General features: G+C 42.0%; 1 protein-coding gene across 1 annotated transcript in view; it reads right to left on the bottom strand.

Moving 5' to 3' along the window:
* LOC144821569 (sodium-coupled monocarboxylate transporter 1-like) overlaps nucleotides 1-14,248 on the bottom strand; it is a 307,024-nt gene that overhangs the window by 263,279 nt on the left and 29,497 nt on the right. Inside the window, exon 2 of the mRNA XM_078678765.1 lies at nucleotides 2,860-2,925. Coding sequence (XP_078534891.1) covers nucleotides 2,860-2,925 — 66 coding nt within the window. The remainder of the gene's footprint in view (nucleotides 1-2,859; nucleotides 2,926-14,248) is intronic.

Consider the following 14,248-nt stretch of genomic DNA (forward strand, 5'->3'; position numbering starts at 1 on the left):
CGCGTCGGAAAACCTTCTCATTTATTCGTCTACGCACCAGACGGAAAAACAAAAAATATCGTGTATCCACAAGCACTCGAATAAAGAAACAGAATTAAAACAACACTTTGAAATGTGTTCCATATTAAAATGAATACATTTCAATAAAAATGACACAATGTAAATTGAATGTTATCATAGCAAGTTTCCTTAAATTTCCTTTCTTCTGAGATCGCAGCAACTCGCGACAGGTAAGCTAGTAGACCATAAAATCTCCTGGAGACAGGCCATTGAGTCTAGGAAACTGCTTTTATGAGGGCTATTGTTGCACTAGTAAATTTTTATCGAAGGTTGGGACGAAGGCCCCCCGCTGAACTTATAGCGATATATAAGGCCAAATACTTAACTGTTGCAACTTACGGGGCTGGCGTGTGGGGCTACGGAAAGATAGATGCTTTACAAAAGGTCGAAAATAGTTTTTTACGGTATCTTTTTGCTGTCCCCCAAGGTACGGCGACCTTTTCGTGCCATTTGGAACTGGGTCTCCCTTATCTGACAGATATTGTCAAAATCCAACCACTTCTCTTATGACACCGTATCTGGTCGTCCAACAAAACTATTTTCTGCCAAGGTTTCATTCAGGACTGTATTTCTTTAGAGAATGCTCATAAGATTGGGTGGATAGCTTATATTAAAAGCTCCCTGTATGATCTGGGCCTGGAAAAATATTTTCATTCCCCCCTCTCAATCTTAGAATTGTCTAATAAAGCATTCAAAGCGCAGTATTTAATACATCTAGAACAACTGCGACTGGCCAAAGAGGTCAGAAAAACATCTGCCCAACATTTGCTGTCAATACAAACAACTTTGACCATGCAACCCTACCTAACTTTCAATATCACTAGCTATGAACGATTTTTACTAATCCGGTTTAGGCTAAATTCTTTTTACCATCTAGTTAGCTTCCCAAAAACAAACAACTGGGCCACAGCATTACCACTCTGCCCATTCAACGTTCTCTCTACCCAGGCCACAATTCATACAATTCTATTTTGCAAGTTCTATAGTGAACCTAGAAGGCTTTGGTTGATTCCGATCTTAAAAACCATGGGTATTCGAAGATGTCGTCCCGCATTCCTATCTTTGCAGTTTCTGGATGAGGAGTGCTCAACGAAAGCTATAGCTAAATCTCTGAAGTTCATTGTGCGGCATAGGCCAAACTTAGAGTAGACTATGAACATTTTGTCTAGGACTTCTCTTTTCCTATTGTATTGCTTAAGATGTTTTTTTAAGATGTGTTTATACTGTTTTTAAAGGATTGTATAGTCGTATTTTATGACTTGTTAAAGTCCCCAATGAATTTTATTTCCCATTATCTTCTAGAGATATGTATTTTTATATTTATTGGCGTGGGAAAAAGCTTTGAAATGCACTTTTATGGTTTTGTATTTGATGAAAAACGAATAAAGTAATTTTTGATTGGATTGATTACTGACGCATAGGACACAACCATATGACCTTTAGAAAAATGTTAAAGACATTTGTTCTAATAACCCCAATCAAAGTTTCAACTCATCATCAGTGGTTCGTAGAGGTAATTCGGTTCGTGGTGCTGTTCATGCTCTGTCACTTAGTCACCAATCTCCCTAAATGTGTTTCAATGGGGTCTCCATTCACCCATGCCACTGATTTCTTTGCATTGTTGAAAATACATTTCCATGATTTGCTTTAGTAGCTTCAATGCATTCACAATTACTTCGAGTGAAATAGTTATAGCTCCAGTTACATACTCGTTATATACCCACGGGACACAATTACAGCGGTGCCTAATGGGCACTAGGCACCAGCACGTCCTTTGCCCATACCTGAGTTCCCATACCCACGGGGGATGGCATATGCCCATGTCCAGCAGACACCGGCTAAAAGTTGTGTCCTTTGGCCACACCCTGTAACTTGTAACTAGTTCCTGAGTGCCTGTGCCCCCTGGACTCGCCTGGAGCCAGGCCCCTGTTGCACAGGTTGCAGGGGGAAACATCATTAACAACGAAGGCAGTACTACGCGTAACGTTTACAACGAGGCACTTACCACGTAAACGTCTTTCCAACGCGTATGCCTTCAACGATCGTATTTACCACGAAAAAAAAAACGAAGGATTAAAAAGGGGGGTTGGGGGGGGTCTCCCCCCCCATAAAAAAACGATCCCGCCGTGCCGAAAAAAACAGTGTCATAAGAGAGGAAGCGGAATAAACTTCCGCTTCCTCTTTATGACGTAAGAACGACGTGGCAAAGAAGATGAGGGGAAAACGAATTCCGTGGTAACGCATGCGTGGAAAAGGCATGCGTTGCAACGGAATTCGTGGTAACAACATATAACCGTTGCAGGGTGTGCTAACACGTTACTTCACTTCTATACATAAATACAAATTAAATGTGGTTATTATAAAATAATCTTACCCAAAATGCATAACCTACCTAAAGTCGGTAAACTGATTTCACATTATAGTACGTTCCTCATTTATTAAGTATACAGATCACTACATGTGGCGAAAGTGTTATGATGTTTTCCTATAACGCAACCTGGATTCTAAATTGCAACATCTGAATTAAAATATAAAGGGAGTTGATCAGCTGAGTTTCTAAACAATTACGAATTCGGACGCCTGAGTCCATAATTGTAAAGTTTGATTAATGCGCAGGACGTACTCACAGAAGCCACGCCTGAATAAACCAGGTGTAAGTGGGGCTGAAATGAGAGGAAGGCAAGCAGGAGGCACGAGGGACAGGAACACTTTGCAGGAAAATGTTTTGCTGGTGAAGAAAGTAAAAACAAAAGTGCGAAAGCCCAAAAAGAGTTAATATGTTCGTTCCATTTTACTTACCATTTCAATCATGAAAACAAGCGTCCCACAAATACGAACGACCCGATTAAATCGAAGTTCTAAATACTGCAATTAAAAAGAAAATAAACCCATTAAGTAGCAGATAATGAAAACATTAAGCCATGTTTATTTACAATAGTGAAAAACATTGCCCAATGCAAATATATGGCCAACAGTTCTACACATATTTTGATTGTTGTTTCAAGCCTTCAATCATTAAGTATCTCAAAATGTTACTGATTTGAAAACATGTGCCAAAAATGACACACCAAAATGAAAGTGCATTGGAAGACTGGGCAGAAAGTGCACCTTTGAGGTCATCCCCATCACAACTAAAGTGCAAATAGGTAAGAAAATAGATTGGTATTGACATTGGTAAGGTTTACATAAGAATAATTCGGACAATATCACAGAAGGTGTTCTGCGGTGAACTTCTTAGGACACTCTGAAGCTGTCTGGTTCTGCTATACAATCATAAGCATCAACCTTTAGAGGCATACATATGGCAAACTAATCATTCACAGCCAAATCACAACACTGTCATACAGTACACAACGTTTTTGGGATATTTAACTAAACTAACTAAGTAAATGTTTTCATACCTACTTAGGCGGGGTTTTATAAAGCTGACTAAGACTCAGTAAAGTTGATTGCTTTCTTTGTAGAAACTCATTAAATCAATCTAAGACATTCATCGTATGAACAAAACATACATACCAGAGGAATAACCCACAATATGTAATAATTATGAGACCTTGTAAAGAATTTGCAAATGTATTGCAACGTTGACATTGAGACAGCCAATCAAGTTGCTCACAATTGATATTGGCCTTCGGTTGAAGCTCACAACATTGAGGGGGTAAATAGTGGAAACTCCATGTGCTGATAAATTGCTGATTTTCATGGCCATGAATAATTGATATTGCCTATTACTAACGGGCAGTGTCAGGAAAAGACTAATATCAAACTTTATTGACCGATTTTAGTATCAATATTGCTACAAGAACAGCACAGATATTCAACAAATATGAATACTTCCACGTTCATTTTCAATACCAACATGTGGAGAATAAACACAGACCGTGATCACAATATCCTCTATCCTTTCCATGCTCCATCACAGTGAGCTGGAACTTGTTGCATTTCCCCGGTTTAACCCTACCAGATGACTATGAGTGGAGCTTTGTGCTTTTAGGCACTATTTTCACAAAAAACTTTATCTCCCATTCTATTGATTGGAGTTTCGTCGTTCTGGCATTATTTTGTAATTAAAGTTTACTCCATTGCAATAAATTGGTTTGGAATTTTTCTTGTTTTATGTTTCCACTTTATTACTGTTTATGTAATGCAAAAATACTTTACACATTGCCTCTTAGTTAAGCCTGACTGCATTTGATCCAAACTACCTGGGATCAAATACAGATTCATTTAGTGACTTTTGTAGTTCACCCTGACAAGGACTGTGGTTGTTACCTGAGCGGGGTTTCTATCTCTCTCCAACCAATAACCCAATTTCTTACAATGCACTTGAAATTATTGGGTTGAATATTCAGTTTTGAGCTACCTCAAGATATGTGTTTCTTTTATTATTTTGAAATGTTTTTACTTTTATCTTTTTGACAATGCTTCTGCGAGTCCTGCTTTGCTTTTCGCCACCTTCCATTGAGATTGCAACCTCAGATAAGGATTAGATAACACACTTTTCTGCTTTATACAAGGGTCCAGCCACCGATGGGCAGCCATCTCAGGGTCCTCTCCGCGTACATAATGGCAACCTAAATGTAAAGCTGGATGAAATGGTGCTTGCTCTCGCCTGCAGCAAGGGGAGCAAGACTCCCAGGCCCTGATGGTGTACCACTTGATTTGTTCAAGTCTAATGTTCCGCTTTGGGCCCCACTATTAACCCAGATGGTCAACGCCAGTGACTCTACCACCTTCCCGAAGACTTGGTCGAAGTCGATCATAGTCCCAATATTCAAGAAGGGAAATCATCAAGATCCTGGTTGTTATCGACCAATTTCCCTTCTTGACTCTATGGCAGAGTTCTTCAAACTTTTGGATGCCGAGACCCCCCTGTCAACATTTTCAAGCGTAAGGACCCCCTCCTGACAAAAATTTCTAAACCTCTAGGTTATGAGGAAGGTGAGGACCAAATTATGCGACAGGCTTGACTAAATTGTGTGAGTAGAAAATGTAAATAATGTTCTGTGATGCTGCGTATTTTGGGATAGCATTGCTTTATCATTTAGAATTTTTTTAAACACAGTAATACTGAGGAAAGATTTCACCCCATCAGTACCAGTTTATAACCAAAATACAGCAATTACCATCAGAAAGATGTCTAGTCAACCTCTGTGAAGGGCCTCCCAATCCGCAGGAATACGCGCTGCCATATTAGAAGCTCACCTGGCCATGGCCGGGAGCAGCAAGGGTGCATTCAAACCGTGGCGGTCTTGTGCAGAGTTAAGCAGTTTACCCATGCCCCTTTCCTCTTACCCCCTTCCTTCCATCCTTCTCTTCTCTCTTCTCCCAACCCCGGATCCCTCTCTCACATTGCAGGCAGATGGTTATTAGCCCCAGGACACCTTTTGGTAACAGTAGCGCACTACAAATGTAAATAATAGGCAGAAGCAGGGGATCCACTAGACCCGAACTTCGGGGGGGGGCTTAACACTCCCAGCCAGGGCTTGTCCAAGCACTGGTCGCACACAGTGCAACAGTCTTTCCACCTTCTCCATGAATTCCCTCACTACCACTCACCAACAATACACCTCATCTCTCTATAGCACCTGTCTGACAAACATTTCATTTTTTTATAGCGCTACTCATAGTTTACTCTCACTCTGTTCTGTGATGTGCATGGCACATCTTCTTTGTACCAGGCTCTTTAACCTTCTGCACTGTGTGGGTGACAAGAGTGCCCATGTGACTGCATGGTGAGCAATGCAACAGTGTGAGAGTAGGGTAAAAGGAGTGACTGCAGGGTGAGTGAGGTGACCATATGAATTTGGGTTCGGCTGTAAGTGCAGAGTGGGACGAATTAGTGCATGGTTAGTGATGGCCTTGTTTGAGTGAGCTACAGATTGAGCAGTAAGGGGGGGGGAAAGGTGAGTGAAGTGTCACATGAGTGCAGGGTGAGAAGTGTGCTCGTGTGACTGCAGGGTGAGGTACAGAGTGAACAATGCAAGCGGATTTTTAGTGCAGAGTGATCACTGTGAGAGCAGGGTGAGCGGGTGAATGTTGTGAGTGCATAGTGATCAGTGTGAGTGCATTGTGATCAGTGTGAGTGCATTGTGATCACTGTGAATGCAGGGTGAGCGGGTGAATGGTGTGAGTGCATGGTGATCGGTGTGAGTGAATTGTGATTACGGTAAGTGTAGGGTAAGCGGGTGAATGGTGTGAGTGCATGGTGATCCGCGTGAGTGCAAGGTGAGCGGGGGAATGATGTGAGTGCATTGTGATCAGTGTGAGTGCATTGTGATCACTGTAGGTGCAGGGTGAGTGGGTGAATGTTGTGAGTGCATGGTGATCAGTGTGAGTGCACTGTGATCAGTGTGAGTGCATTGTGATCACTGTGAGTGCAGGGTGAGCGGGTGAATGGTGTGAGTGCATTGTGAATGTTGTGAGTGCATGGCGATCAGTGTGAGTGCACTGTGATCAGTGTGAGTGCATTGTGATCACTGTGAGAGCAGGGTGAGCGGGTGAATGGTGTGAGTGCATGGTGATCAGTGTGAGTGCATGGTGATCAGTGTGAGTGCACGGTGAGCGGGTGAATAGTGTGAGTGCATGGTGATCAGTGTGAGTGCATTGTGATTGCTGTGAGTGCATGGTGATCAGTGTGAGTGCATTGTGATCAGTGTGAGTGCATTGTGATCGCTATGAGTGCATGGTGATTGCTATGAGTGCATGGTGATCGCTATGAGTGCATGGTGATCGCTATGAGTGCATGGTGATCAGTGTGAGTGCATTGTGATTGCTGTGAGTGCATGGTGATCAGTGTGAGTGAATTGTGATCAGTGTGAGTGCATGGTGATCGCTATGAGTGCATGGTGATCGCTATGAGTGCATGGTGATCGCTATGAGTGCATGGTGATCGCTATGAGTGCATGGTGATCAGTGTGAGTGCATTGTGATCGCTGGGAGTGCAGGGTGAAGGTGAAAGTGAAGGCGAGAATGAGAAGTGAGTAGTCTGAAAGCAGGGTGCATTCCCAGAAACTTGAAGCGTAGGGTTTCAGATATAAGTTAAACTATTGCTATAATGGCATTAATCAGGGTTCGAAGGTGGAGGAAATAAATAATGTGCTGATCCTGCAACAAACGTCCAGTCTAATGATTAGGGTTTCCAGCTCATTATTTTGATGGCCCAGAAATAAGCAGTCACCTACAGCTGTATTTTTTACACTTATCTGTGAATACTTAGAACAGCAAATATAAATAGAAATCACTTTTAATTGTGTTCTAGGGATGCCTCAATGATCCATGACTAATAATTAAAGAGAATAAAGACAGAAAAGTCACACAACTAATTAATACATACTTTTTTATTTATAACTCAATTTAGTGTCAAGAGCAGGTCTCTGCAGGATCTTTAAACAACACATAGCAGGCATGTTTCTTTTGGCAACCCAACTTTATATTTCTTTTCATTAAATGTATTCTCACACTACAGCAGTAAGTGTAAAAAGACAAATGTAAGGAATAGGCAGAGTGGGGGCCCAGGGGGTACTGGAACCATACAAAAACTAAGCTTTTGTAATCAGTTAACAAAGGCATGTAAATATGCTAATGGTCTTTAAAGACCTGTGAAAACTCGGCCGGAGATAAGACTCCAGACACTGCCCAGCCAGTCGAGGCCCCAGGAGCGCGAGCTGCACTGCAGCAGCCCAGGCTGAGACACAGGATGGGGAGGAGGGGGGCTGAAGCCCTGGAGGCCAGGGCAGAAGAAACACTGTGAAGGCGCGACCCCCTTTGCATCGCTCCACGCCCCCCCTGGGGGTCGCGCCCCACAGTTTGAAGACCCCTGCTCTATGGTGAAGGTGGCCGGTCGAGTAGTCATGCAGCGACTACAGGACTGGGCAGTAGAAAATAATGTTCTCTCTGATCTTCAGTATGGGTTTTGGGAGGGTCTGGGAACCCAGGAACTGAGTCTAAACCTGGCAATGATTGTCGTTTTTACGAGGAAGCTACAGCCAGTGTAAGATACAGGGTGGATGGCCAGTGTACAGCAGGATTTCCTGTTAAAAGAGGGGTCATACAGGGCTGCGTTCTGGCCCCTTTTCTTTTTAATTTATACATCAATGGTCTGGCTGACGCACTCCTTAAGAATGTGCATGACTTTCCCCAAGTAGGCGGGAGACCCATACCAGCACTCTACGCAGACGATGACGTTTTAACGGCGCGCACAGGCAATGGGCTACAAAAGGTCCTGGCCAGTTTTAACACCTTTATGCTTGACCTGGGCCTAAAGATTAATCTTTCTAAAACTTTTATAATGGATTGCGCTACTGGAACTGGGAGAACTACGGGCCGGGACATCTATTTGGATAGTAGGAAGCTCGCAACTACAACTACTTTTTAGTATCTCGGAGTCTTCTTTAGTCATAATGACACATGGACCCGAGCAATTGAACAGAAAATACTGGGTTTCAGCAGATCAACCAGCGCCTTGGCCTCATTTGCTAAGAGACTGGGTAGGAAGCCGCCCGGTGAACTCCTGCAAATCTACAAGGCCTAGTGTACCGCAGCTGTGCTATACAGGGCAGGGGTTTGGGGCATTGCCAATTCTCTTCCCTTACAAACCGTGGAAAATGCTTTCCTCTGGTATATTGTCTCTGTTCCTCCTGGTATGTCCTCCTTTTTGTGCCACGAGGAGTTGGGCCTTTCGTATTTAGAGGATCTTATCAAACTTGAGCCAATTCTCCTATGGCATAGGACTTGGATTAGTGAGCAGACCCACTTAAATAGAGATATCCTGCGTGATTGTATTAAATTGGATGGGGCGATGAAGATACCTTGGCTCAGATTTATTTATAGGTTTATGAATGATATCGGACACACAGAGTTTTACTCACATCCCAGCTCTATGGCTCGTGTGTCGAGGAAAACCCTGAAGAAGGGGTGCCTTGAACTGTTGTGTTCTGTTAGACTAGCAGAAGAGGTTTCTAAACCCACAGTCATCCAACACCAGTTAAGGCTAACTTCTAACTTCTTATTTAAATTTTGTCCCAAGTAGACATGATAGAATGTTGTTGATAAGGTTCAGGTGGGGTATGGTACACAGACTAGTGACCATACCAAAAATTAATGATTGGTCAAGAGTGTTACCTCTGTGTCCGTGTGACACCTACTCAGAGCAGACCACAACGCATTTAGTTTATTTTTGTAAATTTTTTAAAGAATTAAGGAAAGTCTGGTTACTTCCCCTTTTAAGACAGCAGGGTCTCAGGCAATGCCGTCCAGCATTCGTTCGGTTACAATTTTTAGAGAATGAACATGTTTCCTGAAGGGTATCCACTTATTTGAAGAAGGCCCTGCGGTTGAGGAAAAGCATGTCATTTGAATTCTTGGAGGCTACCTCTTAGGTGAATTATTAGGACTTGAATAATGTTTGGATTTTATGTAACCCAAATTTTTAACGTAAGATGTTTCCGTTATTTTATCCTATATTTTAACTTGTATATTTTAACTATGAACTTTTGTTTTTAACTATAATGATTGTGATATGTGCTTTTATGACTGTAACTTTCATGGTCGAATAAAGCCTAATTTGAAATGAATTGAATTGACAATGCTTTGCAAACAAACATTAGTAAACCCAATAGCTTGGCCTTCACATTATAAATGTGAGGACTTTTGGCTTTTAAAAAAATCCCTGCAGCTCAGGGTTGACCTAACCAGAAATAAACAGAACCTAAACAAAATAAGTCCTCCCAGTCCTTGTTAGTGTTGTCTAACAACAGTCTTTCTTTCTCCAGTAAATTTAATACTAGTCAATTTACACAGTTTCAACCAGCAAATGCTTTGAAGATTGCAAGCTGTACGACACAGTTTCCTGACAGAGCTCTGAGAAATTTCAAAATCTTCCCAATCTTAAATGGAGGCTTACACTTTATCATTGGTGTTCACAAATGCACAGCTTACATGGCGAAATAAACATATTCATTACTCTGATTTATCAAATTGTGCAAAGGAAATGGTTATATAGCTTTAGTAATCACATGTGTGTACTTGAACACTTTATTGGGCAATGTATCTGGGCACTACTTATTTAACAATGTCTTCATTATCACTGTTCATGGGTGTTACACTTGAACATAGCAAACATTAAGAACTTCATGGAGGAGTGCAGGAGGTGCCTGATAACACACGCTTTACGCTCACCCAGTATAATGTAGTACATATTACATGCCTCTCACTTAAACACCTTCATACAATGTAGCCCTCTAGGAGTGCAAGATGCACACGCTGCGGGTACACAGCAGCGGGCTTCTTTCACTTTGCGTGGAGCTGCCCACAGATTGTTTCTGGAACGAGGTACTGCAACACTTACATGGATCAACATGATGGGCGATACCTAGGGATCTGAAACAATGCTTGCAGGGGTTGGTATCTGCGAAGAAAAACAGGAAGCTTAGTAGGAAGTTTGCAATCCTTGGACTGACTCTGGCCAAAAGACGTACAGCCATTAAGTGGCTGAGCCCGAGGCCCCCTTGGCTGTGGACTGGCTGAGTGGCATGACAGAATGAGCTGGTGTGGAGGAAGCCCTTATGAGAAAGATACGGCAAGATGATAAGCTCGCGGATGACCTACAGCCTTGGGGAGTGCCATGGTCTGCTTTGTTGATATTACCAGCCCTGGTGCTTCTGCAGCATCAGAGAGTGTAAATGACAACGGGCCTGACCTGTGAAGTTGGAAACTTGCTCAAATCTCAATTCTGAAATATTTTGGATTTCTTAAACTAATTCTGACTTTCTGCTATCATAAATGTGATTTATGACTCAAAGGGCAGTATCACAAAAGGTGCGCACTGAGGCAACCACAGTTTTTGGCTTACTGGGGTCTTCAGTGGTTAAAGAGCTCGAGCAGTCCTATTTCAACTCCTTAAACGTTTTGAAAGGTTGCTTGTCACAGAAACTCCCCAGACGTGCTGCGTTTTGCTAGAAACATAGGAGCGTTTGTTGAGCTATCTTAAGTAAACAACCAAACATATACAGTAACATAACAAAAGTAACATGACATAACTATTGAAACATAACATGGCTCATCACAACAAGGCAGTAATCACAGAACGCAATCTGCAGAACAGCAAAACAAAATCACATTGCAATAGTGCAGCACAAAAACAAAAGAACCCATCCCCATATCGCTATAACAACAAATTGCAACACAACAAATATGCAAAAAAATGTTGTCAGAAAATACCACCTCCAGAATCCTTTTTTCATACTAAGGTGATAAAAGGGTTTGGAGCAAGCCACCTTAACAGTGCCAGTTTGAAACGTTTTGTGATCAGCCCTAAAAAGACTTGCGAATAAGGTCCTTTATTTTTGTTTTAGTTTTTAAATATTCATTGGCATTTGAGTAATATACATCATCAAAGTATACATAGTAACGTTATTCAAAACCATCTGCACAGGATGACCTGTCTCTGTGCAGGGCCCCTAAATTAGTGCCTCCATAATGTGCAACACTGAATGCCTTAAGAACGACTTGAAATACAATGCAATAAACCAATTTACATACCCCACACCCCTTGTTCTTATTTAGTACATAGTCACATTGCGAAGGACAGCAAACAACACAACTGACCCTCAGTCATATAGCCCTTAGGCCAGCACCAGTTATGGTTGTCAAGACCCCACATCTCATCCGTACCAACATATCTCGAGTATACACCATTTCTCTTCTGGCCTTGGAAATTCCTCCAGTTTGCTAGAATTTTCATTTTAGTAAATATAATGCTTGTGGTGGGAATAGCAGATGGTTAGAGGAGCCACAAACATTGCCAAATGGGTTTTACCATTTTACTATACACACAGCTTTAGTGATAGTATATTCCACAGTAAATATACAACGTGGGTGCAAAAAAGCCGCAATCACACTTATATTATCCTGATGCAAAGAGTAAGAAATTCTGCATGCAAATAAAATGAATGTCAGCGTTGTACATATGCTTCTGACTCGTGAAGAATAGGTATAACAGCCTGAGGCGTGGCGGTACCATGGGTGTTTATTCAGCATTGTTGATTGAATAGTTATTTATGTATCATATTTCTATATTGCGGATCTAGTTTCGATGTCTCAGATATCCTTCTAGGATTAGGTCTGGTGTCTATCATATACCATCCACGGTAGTCCTGGATGTATGTGTCTTTGTTGGGCTTAATCTTGCCTATCAAGATAGACCGGTTCAGCCCTAGGTCAATGAATACCTGTGAGATATGGAATATTCAGGGGCCCCTCATCACATTTTGCAAGGTGCCCAATCATTGTGCATTATGCTACATGTCATTTAATGTGTGGATTTTTATGTAAACACAGTGAAATGTAAACCTATTTACCTATGTCTGCAGTCGCCTAATATATCAAGCACATGGTGATTCACAGGTATTTCAACAAGTTTGCCACTTATGATTTTGACAACTGTAACATGCACTGCCACTTGTGATTTTATAAGAGATGCACTTGGTAGTACTCTATTGTATATATTTAATTGTGTTTATAATGTGCTAACTATCCATTACAAGGTGTTGAAGCGTTTTATTGCAAGCAGCATGCTACGTCGGAACCTAAGGTTAGTGGTTAAACCAGTGGTATTGTTGGTTATTTGATTAGGCATGAGTTCTCAAGAAGAAAAAGTACCCATGCATTTACCCCAATTGTCTAGGTATATTAACATTAATACCAGTTAGGTGTAATCATTAGTGTAGTTTTTGTAGCTTCAGGCAAATAGCGAGATAAAAAGATCAGCTAGCACAGATTGGATATTGCAGTGATAGAGATTTAAAGGAGAGGTTGTGTTCTAAAAAGTGAGGGGTGAGCCATTTGAAGAATTGCAATTCGAGAGATTAACCTGTTCCGTGCTCGGGTCGGCGCAAGCACTACCTTTTGGGTGCTGCGCACGACCGTTGGCCGACGCAACCCCGCCCACTCCAAAGAATGCCCGCACCGCGGCTAAATGTCCGCCGCGGTAAACGGGTTAAGGCAGACAGATGTGAGAATGACAAGAAGCTATACTCAGAAATAGAAGGCATGCAGAATACCGAAAGTAAGGAGAGGGCCACTGTGAGGAAAGAAAGGAAAGGAATTAATTGGAAGTAAGTCAAGGTCAACTTTTCAGGCAGGGTTTATGATTATATTGGGAGAAGGCTTTCTGAGTATATGTGTGTGTGTGTATGTCACCAGTATGGTACATGCATTGTGTGTAGAAGTGAAGTGAGCAATGGAGGTCGGTGGCTCAATTTTGAAGCCCCCGGCCTGTCCATGTGCAGAAGATGAGGTGAGGTTGTTTTCCCAGACAGTGGAAGTGTATTGCTGATATTTCCAAAACAAATAATCTCAGTACCTCTATTCACCCCGTGATGCATTGGGTATATATGCACACATTGTACCTGCCATACCAGCAGATTTAGGGGCATATTTAGAAGAGAATGGCAGAGCGGGTATTTAGCCAAAATTGCTAATGCTGCGCTCCACCTTTCTGAAAACGCAGGTATGTGCCGTATTTACAATGATACAGTGCACACCTGCATTCTCCCTTGTAGTGCAAGGGTGCATGCATTGGGTGGAATATTGTTAATGTGCAGCAAGGTGTGCCTTCCTGCACATAAACAATCCAGAATGGCAATTTGTAACTTTTATGTGTGCTCCATTGTGCAACACACATAGAAGCTGCAAATCGTAATTTTTTTAATGATTGTTTATGTGCAGCAAGGGACACCACATTACACATAATCAATCATTCATGGCGATTTGCTTGCTGTTTCTATGTGTGCTGCACAATGTAGCACACATGGAAACAGCAAAAACAAGGAGAAATGTATAATTTCTCCTCGTATTGCCATAATAAAAACCAGGTTTTGCTCTGATACACTCCAGGACCTAGCTTGTGCTAATATAAAACTTTCAAAAATAAACTATGTTGTCCTAACCCTAATGAAAGAGATGTGGAATGACCACATAGCTGTCCTTGCAAGGTTTATACCATGCAACCTCACAGACTGCAAGATGCAGAGCACCCACCAAATGACCTCCCTTATCCTGTTTTAGGTGAGCTGCACAGCACCCGCCTTACCCACAATAGGATGGAGTGCCCATCGTGCACCATCTGCATTACACAACTGTGCCTCTCTTTGCTCAACAAACAGTTATCACTGTGGACATGCACAAT

The sequence above is a fragment of the Lissotriton helveticus genome, chromosome 1_1 (genome assembly GCF_964261635.1).
Source record: "Lissotriton helveticus chromosome 1_1, aLisHel1.1, whole genome shotgun sequence".
Taxonomy (NCBI): domain Eukaryota; kingdom Metazoa; phylum Chordata; class Amphibia; order Caudata; family Salamandridae; genus Lissotriton; species Lissotriton helveticus.